At 39.9% G+C, this 25,888-nt stretch overlaps 1 protein-coding gene across 1 annotated transcript in view; it reads left to right on the top strand.

The window, feature by feature from the left end:
* cltca (clathrin, heavy chain a (Hc)) overlaps positions 1–25,888 on the top strand; it is a 34,549-nt gene that overhangs the window by 4,149 nt on the left and 4,512 nt on the right. The window contains exons 2-27 of the mRNA XM_086057773.1: positions 5,844–6,051; positions 10,087–10,355; positions 11,917–12,078; positions 12,166–12,279; positions 12,537–12,710; positions 14,415–14,612; positions 15,016–15,216; positions 15,280–15,432; positions 15,519–15,641; positions 15,802–15,939; positions 16,027–16,191; positions 16,285–16,465; positions 17,407–17,570; positions 19,148–19,273; positions 19,350–19,492; positions 19,607–19,841; positions 21,605–21,727; positions 21,797–21,942; positions 22,052–22,235; positions 22,349–22,541; positions 23,461–23,618; positions 23,700–23,972; positions 24,081–24,398; positions 24,745–24,876; positions 25,467–25,577; positions 25,658–25,828. Coding sequence (XP_085913899.1) covers positions 5,844–6,051; positions 10,087–10,355; positions 11,917–12,078; positions 12,166–12,279; positions 12,537–12,710; positions 14,415–14,612; positions 15,016–15,216; positions 15,280–15,432; positions 15,519–15,641; positions 15,802–15,939; positions 16,027–16,191; positions 16,285–16,465; positions 17,407–17,570; positions 19,148–19,273; positions 19,350–19,492; positions 19,607–19,841; positions 21,605–21,727; positions 21,797–21,942; positions 22,052–22,235; positions 22,349–22,541; positions 23,461–23,618; positions 23,700–23,972; positions 24,081–24,398; positions 24,745–24,876; positions 25,467–25,577; positions 25,658–25,828 — 4,563 coding nt within the window. The remainder of the gene's footprint in view (positions 1–5,843; positions 6,052–10,086; positions 10,356–11,916; positions 12,079–12,165; positions 12,280–12,536; positions 12,711–14,414; positions 14,613–15,015; positions 15,217–15,279; positions 15,433–15,518; positions 15,642–15,801; positions 15,940–16,026; positions 16,192–16,284; positions 16,466–17,406; positions 17,571–19,147; positions 19,274–19,349; positions 19,493–19,606; positions 19,842–21,604; positions 21,728–21,796; positions 21,943–22,051; positions 22,236–22,348; positions 22,542–23,460; positions 23,619–23,699; positions 23,973–24,080; positions 24,399–24,744; positions 24,877–25,466; positions 25,578–25,657; positions 25,829–25,888) is intronic.

The following is a 25,888-nucleotide window of genomic DNA, read 5'->3' as shown; positions in this document are numbered from 1 at the left end:
TTTAGCTTCTCCCCTTTGCTCACAAATGAACATTAATGTGATAATTTTTCAGCGTATGGTTTTGCATAAATATCTGATAATCTATTTCTCATAGTTCCAAAATGAGCACCCAAATCTAACAGTCCGCTCAAGTATTGAAATGGCAAGGTCAATTCCTTAGTTTTTGTTGTAAACTGAAGACATTTGGGTCAAGCTGAAACCGAGACAAAAGTTCAGAATTCCAGCTTTTATTTCATGGCATTTACATCCAGATGTGTTAAACAACTCGGGACAGAGCACCTTTTGTTTGAAGCCACCCACCTTTCAAGTGGGAATTTTGCAATTGCAAATGTTGCTGCTGTTCTCTCATTCTCTGGTTGTATGGATCAATTTGCACATATTCATATTATACATGAACATATACTGATGCACAGTATTTTATTTGGCAAAAGAAAAGATGACTCCGTCCATCTCCAGACAGGACCACTCAAAGAATGACCAAACATTTACGTTATTGTATTGTTGCATTGAGTTTAAATTGATTTGTAACGCCTGGATAGTGAAATGCTCCGATGCTAGTTAGCCTGGCAGCAGAGTTACTCCAAAATAAAGGACGCTTGTGGTACAATGGATGTTTTTTTGTATTACTACGAATCATATTGTAATTTGATTGCACAGCACTACACTGGCACAGAAAGATCCCTAAAATGGCTCACCTCCATTTGTGATTTAATGCAGCTTAGACAAACCTGTTAATTTTATTTTTTGGTTAGAAACTAGATCATAGGGTAGATGCTAATGTCCCAACAGCTGATGCGCCCTTCCCCACAGATTGAAAGAACCCCGTCGGAAACACTGAACTTGTTTGGTTCAGTTGCTAGGTTTGTCCAGCTTTTCAGTCACCCCCTGTAGGTGATTTTAATTAGGGGTGGGAATCTTTGAATGTCCCATGATTAGATTCAATTCCGATTTTTGGGTGTGCGATTTCGATTCAGAATCAATTTTTGATTGACAATGATTTTTGCTTCAATTTATAGATGTTCAAGGAATCGTAATGATCTACTCCAGTCTGACTCGCTAATGCTAATTAGTGCGCTACTCGCGGCACTTTAATCACTCAAAAGAACGGCTCCACGCTGCAAAAAAACAACTTTTATTGGAATAACTTGATCGTGACTTTTTCCTTCTACTCTCTGTGGCTACAACTTAACAGTGTATCAGACCGCGTGGAACCACACTACCCCTAAGTGGCCAAATCGGGTACAACAGCGCTCCCAATAAAGGCACACACAAACAAAGGGACAGTATAAAATAATTAAAATAAAATCGATTTTGTGACATTTAAAATCGATTCTGAATCAAACTAAATGAGAATCGCGATTCTTATGAGAATCAATTTTTTTTTGGCACACCCCTAATTTTAATGTTTACAAATTGGACTTGCCTCCAACAGCATCCACTAAATTGCATGCCACACTGCCTGAATTTGGAGGTTGCATGTGGCCCACGTTGCCCATTCCTGGTTTAGATAAGTATATAGATTTTGCTTCAAGACCTGGCTAATTGACCCTCTCTTCTTCACACTTAACATAATTCAAAATTGATGCATAGATTGTTTGCAAATGATGTCCATCCTTAGTTGGTGTGTAAACAAAATGAATGGCATGAAATACTGAATTTCTCACATCAGCAGTTAAACATTTGTTGCAGAGAGCTGGTATCACCTTCCCTTTTTCAGTCTTTGCAGGCATGTGTTGTTGGTCAACTTACGAAGTTTGCATTTTCTTACATACGTGATAGCCTGAATGTCAAATTAATATTCACTCAGTAAGTTGACTTGTAAACTATATATGTAAATGTAAAAGCAACTCATGGCTTTATGAAATGCAGTAATAGTTTATTGTATCATACTTCCTCAAGGTTTAATGTTTGCCCTTTGAACTTGGCTTGTAACAGACCTGCTGATATCCCGTGACCGGCTGGCAAGGATGCAGATATGCTGAAGACATGACATTGTCCAGCATTGTCTAAATGTGGCAGAGATTGCGTTTGGAAGAAAAGGGAAACTATGTAGTCTAGGGCTCGACTATTATGGGAAAAAATAATCACAGTTATTTAGATTGAGATTGAAATAACAATTATAAAAAAATTTTTTTTTATTTAAAAACTATTATCATAGCCTGACACTCATTCATCCCTTCACATTGAACACTTTATTCTTGAACACTATTCCTGGGCGAGCGCGCTAACCATCACCACTCGTTCAGTTAGGTTCAGCAGCGCAAATGTTTTACTTGCAGTTTACACAAGTATCTTTTCTGGGATTTTAAGACTGCCAATTGTCATTGTACTTTGGCATTGGAAATGTGAAGGATAATTGATTGCTTTGAATTCATTTGGACAGAATGTTCACTGATAAAGGCTACTTTTGTCACTATCCCATAGAGGTCTCAGAGAAAGTGACCTAGAATTTGTCAGAGGGACGAATGGAGGTAAACACCACTTCGGTGAAGTTTTTGGTGAGGAATTAGAATTTCAACATGGCTAAAAGCTCCAAAAAGTAGATTTTTCATGTTACTGTCCCTTTAAAGGTTGTGGAGTTAAAAATGCTAAAGCTTTTTCTGCGTCATGCATGCTCCACTAATGCCCAGATGAGTACTTTTAGAGGCCCTGCATCTGCGGTGTACAGACTTAACGATGAGAACAGGAGAAAGTAGCGATTTAATTCATTCCATTCATTTTAGCATTAGTGCTAGCCTAGTGATGTTTTAAAAATTAAGCATGTTTTGTATTTAAATATACAGTGGATGTAATCCTTCTTGTTTTGTGTTTAGTTTTACAGTTAATTCCAACTGAGATGTCATTAAGCAGCTTGAAGGATGCGCAGGGATGGCAGAATCACATTGATTCGTTCCGGGCTCGCTACAAGCACCATGGTGCATTCAGGATGCTTTCGCAACATAGGCAACCGTGGTGTTCTGCACACTAATAGTTTTTGTTTGATTATTATGTTTTAAAGAATGAGAGAAATCGAAATCACAATAACATTTTGATTACTCTTTCAGCCCTAGCGTAGCCAAAACTCTCCCCTTCCAAATTCTGCTTCAAACTAGATGAATAGACTCCAAGAATGAGCAATTCTTCCTCCTTTCCTTTTTCGATCTAATAGTAAAGGCAGTCCCTGCTCCATGCTCTTGAGCTAGTCACATGTCACCCAACAGTGTCACATGGTAGTGAGGAGGCTGGACTTGGCAGGGCTGTTGTTTCAGTCTCAATGGACAATGCTCCCAAGTTTCCTGTTGTGAGTATGGCTATGAAGTGGTGCAGGGCTCAGCACATTAAATAGCACATCCTTCCCTGCTCTTCCTTGAACTTTACATACGATGGACAGACACAGGACTTTTTTGTGCTGAGTAAGATGATGCTTTCCCTTTGAAGGAAATGGTAAGCAGGTTCTGTGAGCGGTCAAACCTCCACTGGAGGTGTCAGGCTCAGGAAAGACAATATTGAACTGGCTTAATTTTGTGGCTTTTTGCTTAGATAATTACATTCCCACAACCAAGTGCATAGCTCCCTCCCACAGCCATTGACATGCTATTGAACTGTGTGTTGAGAAGAACGGGGTTTTCACGGGTTGTCGAATTGCTCAATGGCAATGCGAACTTCCAGCCACGCGAGCTAATACTGCTCAACTTTTGTTGTTGTTGAAAATACCGCTGATGTTTGAAATACCTTGTCTAAACACACAAATACTAAATACGTTTTATTTATTGGTAGCTTTTTTAAAACGTTTTTTTTTTTAACTACATTACTGATTCCCGCAGAAGTCTTTAGAGGGGAAGAACCAAAAATATTTTGGGACATTAGACTATACATTGTTCTAGATTATAAATCGTGCAAATAAAAAAAACATGTCCGAGTATTTTTTGGACTATACATATAAGTCACAAGTCCATCAACCAAATTTTTATACTTTTTTTTGTGGGGTTATATTTTACAAAAACTGAGATAAAAAAACAAACACTAGATCTCGCTGCCACCCCAAATCCCCGATCTTTCATAGTGGGTGCGTTTGGAAATGAGCTCAGAGCAAACAAGTGATTTACACCTGGCTTGCTGGTTTATAACATAGGCGAAGAACAAACGGACAACTTCAACTGTGATTCAGGTCTGCCCTTTGGTGTTTACTTTTCCAATAACACTCTTCATCCACTCTACTAGCCTTATAGATTGTTGTTATGGTAATTGTTAGACACCGACGAAACCATTCATCTTGCCCATCGTTTAATGATTCTGATTATTTGTTTTGTGTTTGTCTATAACTCCCAGTTGTCAGTTTTTGTCAAATCTTTCTTTAAGTATATGGTAGCTCTTAAGTATAGCATAAAGCATCTCTACTACTGCTACTACTATGATTGATGCTACTTTTTGAAAGAACAGCACAAAGCCAAAAAAGGCTCATGCTAAATTTCTGCATTTGCTGCCATTTTGCGAGTTTGAACTGCTTTTACCTGAATTCCTTCTCGGTGATGTCATAGTAGTTTGAGTCTACAGTGTTCTTCAGTAAACCAAATTGTGGTGATGGTCATACTTCAACCACAAGTGGAAGAGCCAACATCTAGTTGGTGAGTTGTAGAAACGTAATAAGGGACCACATGGCACTGCCCAGAAAAGCAATATGTAATTCAGAGATACTTTATCTAACCCTTTGCATAATAGCGGTAGCACTCATCAAGATTATAGAGATTATTCAAGTTTGACTTCTCATTTTCTGATCTTTCAAAGAATGTCTGTAATGGAGTTGAGTGCTTATGTGGATTTTTGTGATCAGAAACTCTAGTTTAAGAACGATTGCTGCTGCTTCAAATGTATGATGATAACGTCAACTGTCACTGCTTATGATTGAATACAGTTTAATTTGGAATTTAAGCACCATTAGTTGCTGCTTTCCTTTTTGTTCCCCATCTGGTGTTTTAATACTTAAATATTCCCAAAGCCATCTATGCCGGACAATAAACAGTTATGAAAAAAAGGGGTCCACACTACCATGCCACTGCGGTTGTAAACGTTGTGGCGCAAGCTTTCTTTTGCTGTTTCCTCTTCTTTCTCAATACATGGTTGGAACTCTTAACCACACTGTCATTGAAATGGAAGTAGTGAATTTAAGAATTATGTGGGTGTACCCTGTCCTATATTCTTGCGCAATTCCTTGATATATGGTACTAAATGCTTCAAGCCATGCTATTTTGTTTTTGACGCTCAAAATAAGCGGTCAGTTTGTTTGTTTTTTTGTCAAAATGTGGATTTCTGTGAAATATAAGTAATAAAAAAATTGTTTCTGGGGGCGAGTTACCCATCTACCACACCAGATAGATAATGAAAAAGACTAGACACCATCGTGAAATTTAGCGAAAAGGCCTGTCCAATTTTTGTCAAAAACATTTAAAGGCTTGCGTCGTCTATCTGCATCGCTTGCCGTGGTTCTCACCAGCTGCCAAGTCGCCGTCGCTCGCTGAGATGCTCGCTCGCTCACGCAAAATGAGAATTGGTGGTAGGCTTGCCAAGTGTGGTCTCTGAGTCATCGTAGTGTGTGCTTTGAAATGCAAGCGTTTCGGCTGCATTCTATTATATAATGACATCTAGTGGTGAAGTTTTACACACTGTGTCTTTAAAGTGATTTGGTGGCGTAATCCTTACATGCAATAACTGCATCAAGCCTGCGACCTATTGACTTGACCACACAGTTTCCTTTGAAATGTTTTGCCAAGCCTTTACTACGTATAGTAAATAATGAAAATCGGGATTTAACCTCTTACAGCCTGTTGGTAGTCATCCTAAAATGCTGTGCTCTTTTCCTTCCTTAGCTCCAAAATCTGGGAATCAACCCTTCCAACATAGGCTTCAGTACTCTAACTATGGAGTCAGATAAATTCATCTGTATCCGTGAGAAAGTCGGCGAGCAGACTCAGGTGGTGATAATTGACATGGCCGATCCAAATACACCAATCCGCAGGCCCATCTCAGCTGACAGCGCCATCATGAATCCAGCAAGCAAAGTCATTGCACTCAAAGGTAAGGCAATCTATTTACAAGAAAGTGATTATCAGATACTTTTACATATGGCCTGTATTCTTCAGCCTTGACATATTTCCTAGCTGTATTTCGTTATGGAGGCAAACATTTTCGTCAGTTTCCTAAAACGTCCAGCTAATTTAGCTTTCCACTTTGCCATTTTAATCATCAGGTATGTTTAATGAACATTTGTCCTATAACTGTTTTAAATAAGCATAGTTAGATTTTCTTTTTTTTAAGCATCCATGATTGCGTTGACTTTTTTTTTTTTGTCTTTTGTCTTTTCTGTGCTCTTTGTTTTTCTTTACTGCTTTCTTATGTATTTGCAGACGGTGAGTTAAAATTTAACTTTTATATTGTGGAAGTAAAATCCTGTTTTATAAGAGACTTCTGAATCGTTGAATTCAATCAACCCTACTTAAGTAAACTGTCCAGAAAGACATGAAGTTTTGGTGCAATTTCTTAAAGGTGATATAGATTACCTAAAGTCTCAGAGTTTCATCGAACTAAACAGGATTTAGCTTTCACAACTTAGAGCTTGCTGGCATTCCATCATTTTTTAATGTTAAGTGAGTGATTGATTTGGAACCTGTTTTACATATGCCAATGTTCTTATTTCAATTCATATTTCTTCTTAATTTTCATTTTAAATCCATGCTGTCTATCCAATATGTTGCTCTTTTTTCCTGATTGTCTTTGATATCTTTAAATCATCATATTTTGATACACGTAGTTACCTCTCACTTTGAAGGAATACAAATTCAGTCTACATGAACGTAAAGTGCACCTGCAAGCAAGAAGCAGATTGCTATCAATGTTTTAAGAGAATGACTATGTATCAGTTTTGCGATCTAGGCATTGCACCTATTGGTCTAGTTGGACTATTCATATAGCCATTATCTGCCTTGGATATTTCGGCCATTGGCATAGCTGGGTGGTGTTTTGAGTTGGTTCTATCAAGTTATTGATTCTGGATCAGTCAGTTGGATTGATAGATGATGTCAAGGTAGCTATAGAATTTCTGTACATATGGCATCATATTGCTATATGCATAGATTTTAATCGGTCATCAACACTAACATATGCCTTGTTTTTTGTTTTTTACTATGTAGTGTACAATAACATGCGATATGTAAAACATTTATAACCAAGAACTGGAAAATTGGATAGAAATAATTTTTCCGCATAGTCAAAATAGCTAGAATTCTGACTAAAGTTCCAACATTTGTCATTGGCATCCCAATACTTTAGTCAAGGACTGGGTAATTAATTTTGCCAAGTGACCACATGAGAAGCTGGAACGTTTGTCGAGGGCCAAGCCGAAATGTTCACCACAGCAGTAAATGCTGAACACGGCTTGTTACTCAGCTGTACACAGTAGCTTCCCTGAAAAGTCATTGCTTGTTATCTTCATCTACCTCCTCCTGCACACTAAACCCACTAGAGCCCCCTCCTTCAGTGCCGGAAAGCAACAGCCCCAGAACTCCTACATACACACTTTCTCACGTTCTCAGTTTTTTTCATTGTCGCTGTCATTGTAACATCATGAGGGAAATTGGCTGATGAGCTTGTGCTGTCCTTTTTATCACAAAAATCACAAAAAACCTTGGCAATAGTGGCTTTTTTGACACTGCTCCACGCTATGTTCCACTGACAAACTTGAGAATGTTTTTCTTCTAAGCGTTAAACTGAATGGTCGCACAGTAATTGAGTTGAGACAGGTTATGAAAGGAGTGTTCAGAGAATTGGTTTGAATAAACGAGGCCAGCAGGTGCGCTCCAAAAGAGTACAAGTCCTGAGTGTTTGTCCGAAGAGAAAATTGTTACAAATGCCAGGGCACAAATACGAACGTTGCCACCAATGTAGTGTGCTGCATGTAGGCCGATTATAAACACTCTTCGACGGACGTACTCTTTTGGCGTGAACCTACTGGCCACGTTTATTCCACACAATTCTCAGTGAATACTCTGGTAATCCCCACCTTGACTCCATCATGGCATCACTGTGCGACCATTCGCTCTAATGCTTACAATGAAATATAATGACTTTAAAAATAAGCATGCCTCCATCTGTATACTCATCTTTAACTTGATAATGGTTCAAGTTGTAGTTAGTACTGGTCTTAGTATCATAAACAGTGAAGCACTCCCATCTGCCCACAAGTTGCTGCTTTTGTATCATCAATGATTATTTACATCTAAGAATGTCATTTGACGCCATAAAACTGAAATAGTCACAATTCACACACAACCCCGTGATTCACTGTATTGCCCTTCGCTTGCTCTTTGAAATTTGGCTGCTGCAAATTGTTTGACTCATTGCTTAGTGATGGCAAAGTGATTGTGACGGTTGTGCTGTTTCGCCTTGGTCTTTGCTTTCTTTCACTGTGTTAATAAGTAATGAATAATGATCAAACAAAGATGTCACACTGCTTCTTAATAATGCTTAAACTCACTAAATTAACCCCCAACTAATGAAACGTGACGCAGGTGAGTAAATCTAACCTATTTTATATTGTGGCCTGTCATTTACAAGTGAATCAAACAAATGAAATGCTGGAAAGTTTTCCTTTAATTGTTGCTATAGAGAGCCATAAATACTTATTTTGGTGTATATTCCCCTGCCCCACAACTTTTTGTCTGGCTCTTAATTTGTAACTGTTAAAGTTGAGATGCAGCTATGTTAGCCTTTTTTTATGAGTTGTTTACATCATCAATCTTCTTTATTTTCAATGTTTGAAGGCTCTTCAATTGATGGGTTGGCCACATAGTTGGACATAAGAAGAATACCTGGGTGCAAATCAGTTTGTAAACTGTACAAACTTTATTTGGTGAAATCTAGTTTTGGCCTTTTAATAAACAAACATTGAAAAGCCATCTTAATTCAGGTATACTTAGTATGTACTGAAACTCGTTGCAGTTATGCAAATGAGGGAATCATGTTCTGAGTTGTCGCAGGGCAAATTGATTTACACACATGGGCAAAATTGTTGGTAACTCTCTGTTAATGAAAGAAATCCTGTATTGTCAGTAAATCAACTTGAAACTGACAAAAGTAAGAGTAAAAAATGTTGGGGAACAATTACCAATGAAAATCAGATATTGCTTTTGTAATGCGTTTCAACATAAATGAAACTAGCCTGGACAAAAGTGAAGGTATGCATGGAGAATACTTAAAATAATTTGAACATATGGACATATTAATTAAACTAAGATGCGTCCTGTTGCTTCACTGGTGTCTTCAGACTTGTAATCAAGTAGCCACTATGTTGTTTGGGGACACTGTGTACCACACTGAACAAGGAATAGAGAGAGAGTGAAAGACAGTATTCTCAGGAGATTGGAAAGAAAATGATAGACAAGCATGTTAAAGTGTAAAGACTATCCTCCAATTTTACATTCCTTTAACTACAGTTACACAATACAGTTGTTCGGAAGTTTATAGTTTCATAGGACTGTAGCCAGTCTCCTTGGACCTGGCTGCATTAAGAAAATGGATGGCAAATTAAAGACACTGATAATACAAATGGTAACCAAAGTGCCCAGAACAACCTCTAAATAAATGAAAGGTGAATCCAAGGGCAGGGCGCAGAAGAACAACAAAATATTCAGGTAACGGCACCATCATTTTTTTGTCCAGACTTCTTTTTTATTACTTTTTGCTTTTTAACATGATTCTGTTGGACCACAATTCAAGTTATTTCAGTGACCTTTTGGGTTGTCTTTAACAGAGTGATGATACCAACAATTATGCCTACATGTGTATTTTAAATTAATCTGCCCTAAGGAAATTCATAACAGAATATGATTTACTTGTTCTTATTTTGATGCTGTAACATTCTATTCACACTGGATGCCATATCTGACTGCAGCATGTATGGCCGTTATTGCCTGATCAAAAATGTTTTAAATTTCATTCATTGCCCTTTTCTGTTCCAATTTGGTGTTTGTCTTCTGATGAATTTGTGAATGATGAATGTTAAATCTATAACGGCTTTTGGGTGTGGCTTTTGCCCCTTTTTCTCCCAACTTTTAGCCGCCAAAACCCTTCAAATCTTCAACATTGAAATGAAGAGCAAAATGAAGGCACACACTATGACAGACGATGTTACCTTTTGGAAGTGGATTTCCCTTAATACAGTCGCACTTGTGACTGACACGGCGGTCTACCATTGGAGCATGGAGGGTGACTCGCAGCCTGTCAAAGTCTTTGACCGTCACTCCAGCCTGGCAGGCTGCCAGATTATCAACTACCGCACTGACGCCAAGCAGAAGTGGCTCCTGCTCATTGGTATTTCAGCACAGGTAATTTATCATGATCTACTTGGTCACCGCAGGAGTCCTAATACTTTTTGAAACGGCAAGTTGCTTCATGGGTACTGGTTAAGGCAAAGGGCTACCAGTTTGATGCACGTTTTTGAAATAAGTATTCAAATTGTTTGTTATTAATGATATTCTTCTTTGTAATGGCACTGATCCTGTTAATGTTCTTTCACAATAACTAACAACAAATTAACAAGATAGGGAACAGATAAATATCCGTGCGCATATATACGCAGGACATAATTCAATAATCTCTGCAAGTGTTTAGATTTTCAAATGATCACTTCTAACATCATTCTTAGGAAATTACACTGTCCTATCACTGGTGAGCTATTTTTAGAACGGGCCCACAGGCGACTCATGGTCCTTGAGGGCAACCTATCTTCTGGCATGATGTTGGTGGCAACTGGTCTGCAGTATAATGTCTGATACACTATAGTTGCAGTCTAAACTACAGTGAAAATTTTTAAGTCTGCCTGATTTGTTTGTATTTTAAAACCTTGAATTTATTTTATGAAACAGCCACGTAACACCTGGAAACGTGCAGGCATTTTAGATGTTAACATAGCTCTAATGTGAAGACTTTTTAAGTGTAAAAAATAAAACCAAAACAAATAGTTGGGTCTCTGGGGGGCCTCCCAGTGCGTGAGCAGTGCTGCACTGCCACCCCACTGTTGCCTAACAGTCTGGATTAATTAACATAAATACCCACATCTGATTTTATAAGCCATTGGTGTGATCTGATAGGCTGGCCAAATACCAAAGTGAAAGAACCATGTTGAAGATTTGGCTGAAGCACTTATTTATGACTTAAATGTTGGCACAGGTTAGCTTTGGCTAATTTTTTTAAAAAGTTTTTTTAATTAATTTTTTTAGCATTAGCGTTTGATAGTAATGTTGTCATGTCAGCAATAATGCTATTAAATCTCTGTTGTGATCATCACAGCAATTCATCCTGATCCGGAAGTAGCAAAGTAGCCCCAGTCCATCACCTTTTTTAAGGGTTGGTATGATGTTCTTTTGATCCAGCTACTACCATCTGGTAGGTGCCTAGCGAACATCTATCCATTTGCTGTAATGCTTATTCCCACAAACTGGTCACCAGCCAATCACCGAACGGCGCCATTCAACCGTGCATACTAAAATCAGTAGACATTCCAAGCATTTTCAGTTTTGCTGCATTACTGGACATACAGTTGTCCAAAAGTCTTGGCACTAAACAAGATCTATCTTAGAGAAGCGTATGCGACAAGCCTGTCTTGTTTTCACAGCAGTGTTTTTTAAGTGCCTTAGGTTCATCGTTTTTAATTTTACCAAGATGTTTGACGGTTGCCAAGTTTTTGTGAGATTTTGAGGCATTGCACAAGATTGTGTATGATAGGGATTTGATTTCCAATGTTTTGTGCACCTTTTTTTTTTTTTTAGAATTTTTTTTTTCCAGAAATGTTTGGAATTTTGAATTGTGTGACTCTAAAATAATACCTTAGTAAATAGTATGCTGTTGGTCACAAATATATTGGAGATTCTCTTTCATCCTTACTAGCAAAATCGGGTGGTCGGAGCCATGCAGTTGTACTCTGTGGATAGAAAGGTTTCTCAGCCCATTGAAGGACACGCTGCCAGCTTTGCCCAGTTCAAGATGGAGGGCAATTCTGAGGAGTCAACACTTTTCTGCTTTGCTGTCAGAAGTCAGGCTGGTGGGAAGGTAAATGAGCATCAAGGAGAAAGATTTCAATGTTCTTGGCATTAACACTATAAAAAAAAAATACAATGCTGTTTTTAACCTGTGTAGTTACACATCATTGAAGTGGGAACCCCACCAACTGGCAACCAGCCATTTCCAAAGAAAGCAGTAGATGTCTTCTTCCCTCCAGAAGCCCAAAATGACTTCCCTGTCGCCATGCAGGTACATATGCTTTTAGAATTGAACACATGGGGATGGGCTTATATTATGCATATGAATTGCAATCTCGGCAAAAAGACTTTGCAACTGCTAGGTGGGCGTCTTCATTATACACCATTTTGTCATTAAACATTTTGGCATTATCCCATCCCATTACATTGCTTTAGCATTAAACAACAAGGTCATCTTGGAACATGTCTGAATTTGAAATGATACCACAGTTGTTTTCTGTTAACATTTTAATATTTTTTCCCCCCCAGATAAGCTCAAAGCAGGATGTGGTCTTCCTCATTACTAAATATGGCTACATTCACCTGTATGACTTGGAAACTGGCACCTGCATCTATATGAACCGCATCAGTGGAGAGACCATCTTTGTCACAGCTCCTCATGAGGCCACCTCAGGCATCATTGGGGTCAACAGGAAGGGACAGGTAATTCTCAAAGCGCTATCATTAATAGCATTATCTTACTCAAATAAAAAAAAATAGTTTTAAAATACTGAGACAAACGCTTTTGCTTTTTAATACCTAGAAAGCACACCCATTAAAATGGCATCCATAAGCTTTTGCTTCTAGTCCTCACAGCATCACCTCTGAGCCTTTGTTTGAAAGCTGTGTAAATTATCCAAGGTGTGTAGTGTTTCACACAGAGAAGTAGTTGCGTGTTGCTTCTTAGTGCTGGTGTCATGCTGAACCAGAAATGAGAACTGGATCCAGCCAGTTGATGAAGAATATTCCAGCCAGGCCATGCAGCACATGAATAATTGAAGCAAAAGAAGAAAACTGATCCGAAGGCAGTCATGTTTCTGGCTACATGTCGAGGCACTGAACTGCGAATGTGTGTGTGTAGCAGTAATCTGTCTACGGTGGCAGCTATCTGGAAAATAAAAGACCGCCGTCTCCGTGCTTCCAGTCTTGTCAATGGGTTGACCGCAATATTGGTAACCTGATACAAACTCATGCATCAAGCAGCCACTTGCAGAAAATAGGTTGTATTTTTTTTTTTTAATACCTCATCCCCCCATCGTTTAGATTGGAAATGTATTTGATCAGTCAAAACATGTTTAGTAAGTCATGTTTTACCATGCGCTTTTTATCCTCGAGCTTCTGTTAGCAAATGGTGTTTGCAAACAAACCGCCGTGTCACTCAGCATCCACTGTGCAGTTGCTTGGAAGAAGACATCACAGAACTAAATGGTGGTTAAACATAGGGGCACTCTGATAGTAGCTTTATCCAACACCGAGCAACTTACAGCTTCATGTAATAGCTTAATAGTTCAGACAATGTAATCAGGGATTCAAATGTTTTGCAAAATATGTTTTTTCCAATTACTGTTTATTAAGCAATTATCCATCGCCATGCCTTCCAGACAGGTGTGCGATTGGCTCCACTTGAGCCAAGCAATATGTAAAGCCAGGTGATACTACTTGAGAAACTCTTCCCAGACAGCCTTGTATGATTTGAATTATTTCAATATAGCAAGATATCTGACAGTGGCCAGGAAAATTGAGATAATCTTGTCTCATTATTTTGTGCAGGTGGTCATGATATTGTAGCTGGTTGTTGTATACGGTTCTCAGCACTATTTTAAAATTCTTGTAGGACCATCAACTATGGTGATAGATGGAGGTCTGACCTGCTGAGCGTAATTATCGCGGCAGCCAACACAGACTGTCTTTCTCCTCAGCAACACAACCCTCCTCCCTTAAACCACTACTTCTTTCAGTCCCTTTATTCAGATGCCAGACTGCTCACAAAAACCGTGCGTGACACTGACCTGCTCAGAATACATTTGTATTCAGACGCCACAGCCCAAGGCCAGACAGAGACTTAATGTGACCCACTGTGAGATTCAGCTGAGTTTGCTTTAGAGCACATTTAAGGTATTTGTCATATGCTTGCAAGGTTAGTTAAAAGGCCACCCAGTACAGATTGTACTCTGTGGAAGGCAACAAAAAATGTGTTACTTATATTTTCATAGATTTGTATTTGTGTTGTTCAACAAGTCAAGCATTTGAATAAGGTTTGTTGTGAAAACCAAATAAGAAGCTCAGGCCTGTGAAGTCCCAACATTCGGCTCAAGTGCATACCAAGAAATGTTATTGAATTGTTCCGTCTATGTCAATGTAATGCAGGTGCTGTCGGTCTGTGTGGAGGAAGAAAACATCATACCATACATCACCAATGTGCTGCAGAATCCAGATCTGGCTCTACGTTTGGCCGTCCGCAACAACCTCGCCGGTGCTGAAGAGCTCTTTGCTCGCAAATTCAACAACCTGTTTGCGGCTGGCAACTACTCAGAGGCTGCCAAGGTGGCTGCCAATGCACCAAAGGTATGCTTCCTGTCAGCCTTACGCTAATAATGAGATACTGTATTAGTAGGGCTGTGCGTGAATCAGTGGTGACTCGAATTAAGATGGGATTTGGCCATTAAAACGAACGCCGAATCATAATTTTCAGTCGGTCAACAAAGGGGTATTCAAATGTCAAAGAAAAAATAATTCCGACAATATATTTTCATGTAAGAATGGAAACTAAAATAAAAATGCAAACACTGTATTAAAACATGAGCTCAAGTCAAAACTTCTTCACATTCCAGTACACAACCCAAATAAAAAACAGTGGTAGATTTTCAGCATGTTAGTGAAAGTAGGGTAGTTACAGTTAAGTTTTAGAATAGTCCGTCTAGCATCAATTACAGTTTTCTTATTTTACCGTCTGATAATTTTCCTCTAGGGTATTTTGCGAACCCCGGACACCATCCGTCGCTTCCAGGGCGTGCCTACCCAAGCAGGGCAGACTTCCCCGCTGCTGCAATACTTTGGGATCTTGTTGGACCAGGGCCAGCTCAACAAATTTGAATCTCTGGAGCTTTGCAGGCCTGTCCTCCAGCAGGGAAGAAAGCAGCTTTTAGAGAAGTGGCTCAAAGAAGACAAGGTATTCAATGTCTGTCTGTATTGTTGTCCGCCATTGTATTTACTGTACTTTGCTTATTTTTAGTTGGAGTGCTCTGAGGAGCTTGGGGACCTGGTGAAGGCAGTGGATCCCACTTTGGCGCTTAGTGTCTACCTTAGGGCCAATGTTCCCAACAAGGTCATTCAGTGTTTTGCAGAGACTGGCCAGTTCCCCAAGATTGTCCTTTATGCCAAAAAGGTACGTTTTTCTGTTTAATTACTTGAATTACAAATATACCTACTAAATTATCATAAAACCTTGTATTTTTTCTTGTTCTTCTTCAGGTGGGCTACACTCCAGATTGGATCTTTCTTCTTAGGAATGTGATGCGAATCAACCCAGAACAAGGCCTTCAGTTTGCCCAGATGCTGGTGCAAGATGAAGAGCCTCTGGCTGACATTACACAGGTCAGAAAAAATATGGCATATTTAAATACATTTTGGAATTATTCCTTAATTATGTTTTCTGTGACTAAAAGCTGTTTCATGTTATCTGAGTAGAACTCAACCAGACATGATGTAGAGGTAATCTGGTCTCAAGTTCTCATCTCCATTTGTGTTTGCTCAGATTGTGGATGTATTCATGGAATACAATCTGATCCAGCAGTGCACCTCATTCCTACTGGATGCCCTTAAGAATAATAGACCATCTGAGGGACCTCTCCAGACCCGCCTGCTGGAGATGAACCTCATGCATGCCCCTCAGGTGGATACATGGTTTGCAGAAACGACATAAATCCATGTATCTTAAATATATCTAACATTTCATTACTTTTTTTTGTCATGACTATAGGTTGCTGATGCCATCCTGGGCAACCAAATGTTCACCAACTATGACCGAGCGCATATCGCCCAACTTTGTGAGAAGGCCGGACTACTGCAAAGGGCATTGGAGCATTACACTGACCTGTATGACATCAAGCGTGCTGTGGTGCACACACATCTTCTCAACCCTGAGGTAGAACTACCACTGTTGAATCTAATGAACTCTGAAGCAGTATTTCAGTGTATATGAACATGACAAAACTGTTGCTCCCTCTTCAAATTCCAGTGGCTGGTGAACTTCTTTGGCTCGCTCTCTGTGGAGGACTCTTTGGAGTGCCTCAGGGCCATGCTGTCAGCCAACATCCGCCAGAATCTGCAGATATGCGTACAAGTGGCCTCCAAGTACCATGAACAGCTTACCACACAGTCTCTCACAGAGCTTTTTGAATCCTTCAAGAGCTTTGAAGGTGAGATCACTTAAATGTCCCATGTCACACAGATGTTATTTCGATTTTTTTTGTTTGTAATCTTTGACATCTTTCTATCCGGTTTTCAAGATAATTCAGGTTGGATGCCCTTTTTCAAGTTGTTCTGGTAGTCTTAAATGTCTGGCAGATAAGACTGATTTCTCGTTAATATTAATTATGTAAATAATATTGATGCAAGAGTATTGTAAATATTGCTGTGTCTCTGGTGCTGTGGGAATTCATAGGTGAAACATTGCCCTCTGCCGTCAATTTGAAAACCATTGTACATGGTAATCTGCGGGAGGATACAGAGACTGGGACTAATCTTTTTTTCTCATTTTGCTAACCCTGGGAAGATAATTGAGATCCTTTTGACTTGACCTATCACGGCCCACATTTGGTTCACCAAACCAACAAAAGAACGCCACACAATGAACCGGGGGTAAAAAAAAAAGAAGAAAAGAGACACCCCGTGGATGTGCATATTTAGATGTTGTTTTTATTTTTATTTATTTTTATTTTAAGTATTTTTATTTTTGAGCTGCACTTTCAAAAGCTGATGAATGAATTTGAACAGAAATGTTTGTGGTGTTTTGTGAAGGGGAGTCTGACTTGTTAATGGTATTAAACTCATCCCTGAGCTTTAGTGACATGTACTCGAATTCCTGTCCCCAAACTTCAATTCAGCAATTAGGCCAGAACAAATGCAGGACAATCAATAAACTGTGCAGAATGCACCACATAGTTTAGATTAGATTGATGAGATTGGTTTCTGAAATATTTAAACTCCTTATTTGCTGAATTTGGAAAATTGTTACACTGCATGTTCTCCATATCATTTTCTAATTGTTTGCGTGGTTAGTAAACATGTTTGTTGTTTCACCTTATACCTTATTTTTGGCTCTCTGGGGTATTGTGTAAACTCTCTGTCCATCTTTCAGGTCTCTTCTACTTCTTGGGCTCAATCGTCAACTTCAGCCAAGACCCTGAGGTTCACTTCAAATATATCCAGGCTGCTTGCAAGACTGGCCAGATTAAGGAAGTGGAGCGCATCTGTCGAGAGAGCAACTGTTATGATCCCGAGCGTGTCAAGAATTTCCTGAAGGTTAACACGCATTTGTATCTTAAATTCCCTTAAATAACTTAATATCGCAGTTTCTTGCTGTTCCATGATCTCATGAACTATTTTTGGTTTTGTTGCCCTTTGTTGGATGCTCTATCACTGCATTGTTAGCAAAAGTGTTTTCCCCAAAAGGTATAAAGTGGTACTTCAACTTAGAAATGAACCCGTCGCTCACTCCCCCCCCCCCCCTTTTTTTTTAACTGACTTGAAATACAACTGCTAGTAGAGGAATCGTGGTTTATTGCCACTCCCAGAAACGGTTAAAATAACAAAACAAATAAAAGTAATTGATCATTCAGTGCCAAAAAAGTCCAGTAAATCAATCCCAGGTAGAGTATTTATTTATATATATATTTTTTTTTAAATTGTGTTCGTGTTAGGATAAAGCAGGGACTGAAAATGGCTGGCACTGAAGGAGTTGAATATGACATAGGAAAGCCTGCTAACACATTAAGTAATGGAAATTTGAAGACCAATGGAGGGAGCCATGCACGTCTGCAGACAATGTAACAATACTCACAGGCATTTAGGCTTTATCCCTATGTAACAATTGACTAATATTACTGTTTAGCCATGTCTGCATTGCACTACCCTCTGGTAGCAGGGGCAGACATGCCAAAATGAGCCACAAAGTGAATTAATCATGAAAAGCCATTTAATTCTTCAAATTTTATTTGTTTAGAACTGTGTTTATCAAGTGTAGTCCTGTAGAGTGCTATTTTACTTGGTGAAATAAGCAGTCACAGAACAAATTAAACTTGAATGTTAAGGCAATACATTACTACGTTTTCAAACTTTGTTGGCTAGTCTCTCTTTCATTTATATTGAAAAGTATATTATAACTCTCAGCAATTTGCAAGTTTTTTGTTTTTAGTCATAAGTGTTCAACTAACTATCATTACAGCAGTAAAAAAATGTTGTGCTTTTCCTCTTTTGTCCTTGGAATGGCAGGACATGTATCAGGTAAATGTGTCTTTCCACATAGAAAAGGATCTCTCCTTTTAATTTTATCATCCCTGTTTTCTTTAATTTGAAGCAAGGGATTGAAACTGGGATTTGTGTGGTTGTGTATGTTCTCATACACCATAAATGCATTTAGGTACAGAGATGCAACAAGTGCTCACATATCTTTAGTTAGACCTAGCTGTCCATCCTTTACCGTGGCTGCAGTCATTGGTGAACTAGCTAGTTCCCTGTACTCCTTATGTGAATAAAGTTTTGTGGTGTTAGTAATACAGTGCATAGTCCTTTAGTAAAGCCAAATCTGTGCATCATGTTATTGGATTATACGAATTGCACAATCCCAGTTTGTTAATCTTGTGTGGATGGGTACATTGTGGTTCAGAGGACCAGCATTGGCCTCTTAGGTAGGGAGACAACCACTACTTGGATGTCTTTGTTGTAGTTGCAAGCCCTGCCTTATTTAATAATGCAGCACATGAGCTGGGTTCACATATCTGATTAGGTTTGATTCGTCTGTGGACTGGTGGTGTTTGTTTGGTTGCGGTTGCAATAAAGCACCCCCCCCCCCCCCCCCCTGCTGTTTGTGTCATGTACAGGAAGCAAAATTGACCGACCAGCTGCCGCTCATCATCGTTTGCGACCGTTTCGACTTTGTCCACGACTTGGTCCTGTACTTGTACCGCAACAACCTGCAGAAGTACATTGAGATCTATGTTCAGAAGGTAATCAATCATAGAAGATATTTTAGACAGTACTTTCCAACCTTGCAATGCAAACGTAATCCTGTCTGCGTTTTAGGTGAACCCAAGTCGTCTGCCTGTGGTGATTGGTGGTCTCTTGGATGTGGACTGCTCAGAAGATGTCATTAAGAGCCTCATTCTGGTAGTCAGGGGACAATTTTCAACTGATGAACTGGTGGCTGAGGTGGAAAAGAGGAACAGGTACAGCAATTTGGTGCTGGGATGGAATGTCGCAGCGAGCATCATGCCGCTTCTTTTGTGTGTGTGTGTGTGTGTGTTCACGTGTGTGTGTGTGTGTGTGTGTGTGTTTCAAAGGCTGAAGCTTCTGCTGCCATGGCTGGAGTCTCGCATACACGAGGGCTGCGAGGAGCCAGCTACCCACAATGCCCTGGCCAAGATCTACATTGACAGCAACAACAATCCTGAACGCTTCTTGAGGGAAAACCCATTCTACGACAGCCGTGTGGTGGGCAAATACTGTGAGAAGAGAGACCCCCACCTGGCCTGCGTCGCCTATGAGAGGGGACAGTGTGACCAGGAGCTGATCAATGTAAGGCTTAATTTCTTTATTTGCATGGCTATATTTTTTGGGCTGACCAAGTTAATCAAATTCAAGGCAAATGTAGTAAAATTTTATGTTTAAATTGTAAAGGCTGCAATTTGGATCAGGGAATAAGTGATTCATTTTGGTCAATCAGTAAATAGGCTTTATTCTTTTTATATATGCTGTATGTATTTTAGTGTCTAGATTAGTTCAGTGCTTAAGAAGTTCACATCAAACATGCAAGGGGTAAAGCCACAGATTTGTTTGCGTTATTGCTGTTATCTGACTGAGAAAATGATTTAGGTTTACGGCATTAGAGATCTCATATTTCGTTGTGATGAAGATGAATTAATTGCTTGCTTGTTGAAAAATACCTTAGAAAAGGACCTTGAAAAACGTAATTGCAAATAAAATCTAAATTTTGAGAAAAAAAATTGAATTAGGTTATTGTCTAAAATCGTTAAGCGCTCATACAGATTATTGCGTCAAATTTTAAAATTATTATATTAAATCGTGATCGCAATATTGATAACATAAATTGAAATAAGGGCATTTGCAATTAAATCGCAGTTTGACAAAAACGCGATTACGTAATTGTGAAAAGCTGCGATTTAAATGCTCCTTGAAATGGAGCGGAAGGAGGGAAAGCGGTGAGGAGCAGGAACATCATCGCTGTAACTAAAGCCTGGCAGCGCCATAAGTGCACGTAATTTTGGTGTTTTTTTTGGGGTCTCATGAGACCTTGAGACGAGTCCACGTAATTTTGGTGAGGTTTTTTTTTTTGTCTCATGAGACCTTGAGACGAGTGTCTAACATGTTTGATCTTGGTTTTAAAACAACACTTCACTGTTGTGAGTTATGACTTTTCGGCTGCCGTAGTATCGCACGTTTTGTAAACTGAGTGTACACACAAGTGTGCGGCTGGCAGCGGCTAGTAAATTTGAGTTGTCCTATATTTTGAGGCTAAATAGTATATTGTATAGTATACGATAGATACATATAGAATAGTATGTCGCCATAGGTTGTGTCGTCCGATTTCATGAATGAAAATTAGGACGGCCGAAATGATTATTGCTCGTCATTATTCAGTCATTTAGGTGCCGCCGCCGCAGCCGCAGCCTCTTTTAATGTCCATGTATTGTAGCGTAACTAATCAGGCCAAGCAGCGAACAAACAACAACTCTTTAAAGACAATTTGCAAGTAACTGTTGGCCGTAACCATGCCAGAACACAACAGCTCCAAACGCTTAATGCCTTCACTGCCCATCCAGACCATGCAAAACTACCCAAACCGCGACCCACCTATAAGGATTGCAACAGAATGCTAGTGTTTTTTTTAATCAAATCAGAAAATGTTATGTTATAGGCAGGTATAATTGTACTTTGCCTACACTTTAGCATGTGTAAGTTTACTGACTGGAGATGGCTAAGTTTTATTTTTTAAATATGTATATTGAATTTATTGATAAATGCAGTGTTTAAAAAGTGCATTGTTTACATGTCATGTTTCATGCAACATGAAAAGTTGGATATGTTGAAGTGTAATTGTAGAAAAAAACTGATATTAAGGCTTCATTTTGAAAAAAATAATCGCATATGATATCGCAATCGCAATTTTTTTGGGGGGGAATCGCAATTAGATTATTTTCCATAATCGTTCAGCCCTATTTGAAATCATATTTTTCATAATCGTTCAGCACTACTCTTTTCCTGCCACCCCCCCCCCCCCCCCCCTGATATTCTGAATTTAGCTGTTTATTTCCACACAGGTCTGCAATGAGAACTCGCTGTTCAAGAGCTTGTCTCGTTACCTGGTGCGCCGTAAAGATCCTGAGCTCTGGGCCAGTGTGCTGCTGGAGACCAACCCTTACAGACGACCACTTATTGACCAGGTATTCACATCGACATTCAGTTGACAGTCAGTGCCTTCTCTACATCTCCAAGCTTTTCATGTCTCGCAGGTGGTGCAGACAGCATTGTCAGAGACCCAGGACCCAGAAGAGGTGTCAGTCACAGTCAAAGCCTTCATGACTGCTGACTTGCCCAATGAGCTCATTGAGCTTCTGGAGAAGATTGTGTTGGACAACTCTGTCTTCAGTGAACACAGGTGTTTACTTGTGGCCTCTAATGAACCACATTTCTATTCATGAAATGTTACCAAAAGCAAATGTCAAAAATATATGCTGAAAGAGTGCGTCTGTGATTCTTGCTCGCAGAAATCTGCAGAATCTCTTGATCTTGACGGCGATCAAAGCTGACCGTACACGCGTGATGGAGTACATCAACAGACTTGACAACTACGACGCTCCCGATATCGCCAACATTGCCATCAGCAACGAGCTCTTTGAGGAGGCATTTGCCATCTTCAAAAAGTTTGACGTCAACACATCAGCCGTGCAGGTAAGTGGTTATGGTTATTTCTTTATACCTAATACATTTTAATTTATATATATATATATATATATATATATTTTTTTTTTTGTTACTTCTAATAACCTCGTCTTTGTGTCTAGGTGCTGATTGAACACATTAGCAACCTGGACCGGGCCTATGAGTTTGCAGAGCGCTGCAATGAACCTGCGGTGTGGAGCCAGCTGGCCAAGGCTCAACTCCAAAAGGGTCTTGTCAAAGAGGCCATAGACTCCTACATCAAAGCTGACGACCCCTCTGCATACATGGAGGTCGTGCAGGCTGCAGATAAGAGCGGTAAAGAGAAAGCGTCTCACATTTTGAGCAAACCTCACAGGTCATTCATCAACAGTGAGCGTGGTGCCATCTGCTGGACAGAAATTAAATAAGTCTTTATGTGCTTTTTGAAACAGTCCACCACAAGGAAGGGCATTTTAGGTGACCGTGTTCAACAGTTTAAAAAGAATAATCACCATCTGTTGGTGGGTGGCAGGTGCGAGAGACCCTAACTAAATTGGGATTAGAGACTTTAAGCATCTAAGTCAGCCAAACAGTCTGACAGATGGACAATTTGGAGTCAAATCCTGTAAACAGCAGAGACCCAGTGAAGAGAAAAAGTCCATCTGTTAAATTTGTGATTAACTGAGCAACTCTGAAATATGCTTTAGTTTCAGTTGGTTGAGTACAGTAATTTCTGGACTACAAGCAGCTACTTTTTTCACTTCCATTCAACCCTGCAGCTATTTCAAAGGTGCGGCTTATCCATCAAATCACAATGGGGCGCACTATAAAGGAATCGCAAGAGCGTCAGGCAGAGCAAAACAAACCAAGTGAACCCAAATACAGTAGGAGAGACAGAACGAGAGTAAGGGAATTTGCACCCTCATTATGGAAAATAAAGTAGCGGGTACCTGGTGCAGTAACATTAAAAACACCTGCGGCTTACAGTCGTTTTATATGTGTAACAAACACGAGTATTCCCTAAATTTAGCTTATTGTCAGATGCGCCTTGTAGTCCAGAAATGACTGTACTTTTGCTGTGGATTTAAATTGTTACACAGGTTGTCGTTAGGGCTTATCAGTCAATAGTCAGGCTGGCAAACATCAAAAAATTTTGAAATTACCTTAGGGTGAAGAATGTCACAAGAATAATGTCTTTGTCGTACAAAGGTAAATTGTGTAGTCAAAATTTACACATTACTGTGTTCTGTTTTAGGTAATTGGGAGGACTTGGTCAAATTCCTCCAGATGGCCCGTAAGAAGGCCCGCGAGTCCTACGTGGAGACAGAGCTGATCTTCGCTTTGGCTAAAACCAATCGCCTAGCTGAACTGGAAGAGTTCATCAACGGACCCAACAATGCTCACATTCAGCAGGTAAGCTGTCTCATAATTATGCCGTTGTGCTGCCTGGTCAAAACTCAAACTTTGTAAATATTTCTGTTTGCAATCTCATAGGTCGGCGACCGCTGCTACGATGAGAAAATGTACGACGCCGCTAAGCTGTTATACAACAACGTCTCCAACTTTGGCCGACTGGCTTCAACCCTTGTGCACCTCGGGGAATACCAGGCTGCCGTAGATGGCGCCCGTAAGGCCAACAGCACCCGCACCTGGAAGGAAGTCTGCTTCGCCTGCGTAGATGGGCAGGAATTCCGACTGGCTCAGATGTGCGGCCTCCACATTGTGGTGCATGCCGATGAACTGGAAGAGCTCATCAATTACTACCAAGTAAGAAAGATTTCTAAATGAAGTCATTTTGAAATGGGACATTTATAAAATCAGCCATTACCACTTAACCCCTACTGACCTGAAGTTACCCTCCATCTTACCCTTCAGGACCGTGGTTACTTTGAGGAGCTGATCACCATGCTGGAGGCGGCTCTGGGTCTGGAGCGCGCACACATGGGCATGTTCACCGAGCTGGCCATCCTTTACTCCAAGTTCAAACCCCAGAAGATGAGGGAGCACCTGGAGCTCTTCTGGTCAAGGGTGAACATCCCGAAGGTCCTGAGAGCGGCGGAACAAGCGCACCTGTGGGCTGAGCTGGTTTTCTTGTACGACAAGTATGAGGAGTTCGACAACGCCATCATCACCATGATGAACCACCCGACGGATGCTTGGAAGGAAGGACAGTTCAAAGACATAGTCACTAAGGTATATTGGAGTTTGTGTCATGAGGGCCAAGTTATTTGACATCATCAACATCACTAGGAATGGGGTTTTGATTATTTATTTATACAAACTGTGGTTGAAAAGCAAGTATTTCTACATTTAGATTTTGGGAAAACAATAAGGAAGTTGTTTTTTCCCCATTTAACATTATTTCAAGAATCTCTGCCTCTTCTGATGGTGCACTCTCAACTGCTTCAACACAACCAATTCCACCCAGTTGACGTAATTGTTAGTCAGTTAATCAGCAAATGAATTATTGTGCCCCATGCCAAATATTTTGTATGATGGCAGTTAAATTGCATGTTCTCTCTCTGTTAACCTTTTGTAGGTGGCCAATGTTGAACTTTACTACAAAGCTATCCAGTTCTATTTGGAGTTCAAGCCCTTGCTATTGAATGATCTGCTCATCGTGCTGTCTCCAAGACTGGACCACTCTCGCGCTGTTAACTTCTTCAGCAAGGTACTCTTTTTAGCTACTCACAATAAAATAATATTAAGTGGAGGAACACTCATACTGATTTTTAAAATGTCGAAGGCCTCACATATAAGGAAAAATTGCCATGTCTGCTCTTACTGCTTGTGTGGTATCATTTTGATGACTGACACAGCGAGCCATGCTGGCAATCGTGTTCCAAAACTTGGTCTGCGGCAAACAACTTGGTGTCGCAGTGGCACCCAGACTGCAGGAATATATGAAGAATAGTATTTAAAGAAATGAAAGAAGCTAAGCGCTACCTGTTACTTAAGACCCACCAGTTTCTCCTACTACAACAATGCAGGCATCAGTTCACTTCCTAATTGGCTATTTTCCATTTCACATCACAATCTCGGGAGTCTGCGGATTAGCCGATTTTGATGTCGATCACACTTATGAGTATTTTGAAGTTAAACATTTCGGTTAGGTGAGGCAGAATCACTCTTGCCTCACCCTACACAAAGAATGATCGCTCAGTATATCACAGTGGAAGTAAAATGATGAAATTTGGCTCTGAGCCCCCTTTTAGACAACAACCAATGGTCGTTTGGATTGGACATGTGTTGTTTCCACAGGTTAAACAGCTACCACTGGTTAAGCCCTACCTGCGCTCAGTGCAGAACCACAACAACAAGTCAGTCAATGAAGCACTTAACAACCTCTTCATCACAGAGGAGGATTATCAGGTAAGGTTCATTGCCTTTTTCTTTTCTTGCTGGCCAAATTGTTACTACGATTCATTAGTCATATTTACAATCTCTCTCAGGCATTGAGGACATCAATAGATGCCTACGACAACTTTGACAACATCTCACTTGCGCAGCGTTTGGAGAAGCACGAGCTGATTGAGTTCAGAAGAATTGCTGCCTATCTTTTCAAGGGCAACAACCGCTGGAAACAGAGTGTGGAGCTCTGTAAGAAGGACAAGCTATACAAGGTGCTTTTCCATGTACCACGCAATCCTGATAAAAAATCAAATACAAATCTTGTTAGACTG

Source organism: Leptonotus elevatus, chromosome 16 (assembly GCF_054856555.1).
Source record: "Leptonotus elevatus isolate MCC_2025b chromosome 16, RoL_Lele_1.0, whole genome shotgun sequence".
In the NCBI taxonomy this organism is placed as follows: Eukaryota; Metazoa; Chordata; class Actinopteri; order Syngnathiformes; family Syngnathidae; genus Leptonotus; species Leptonotus elevatus.
Note: the sequence above shows the minus strand (reverse complement) of the source record. Positions and strands in the feature narration are given on the sequence as shown.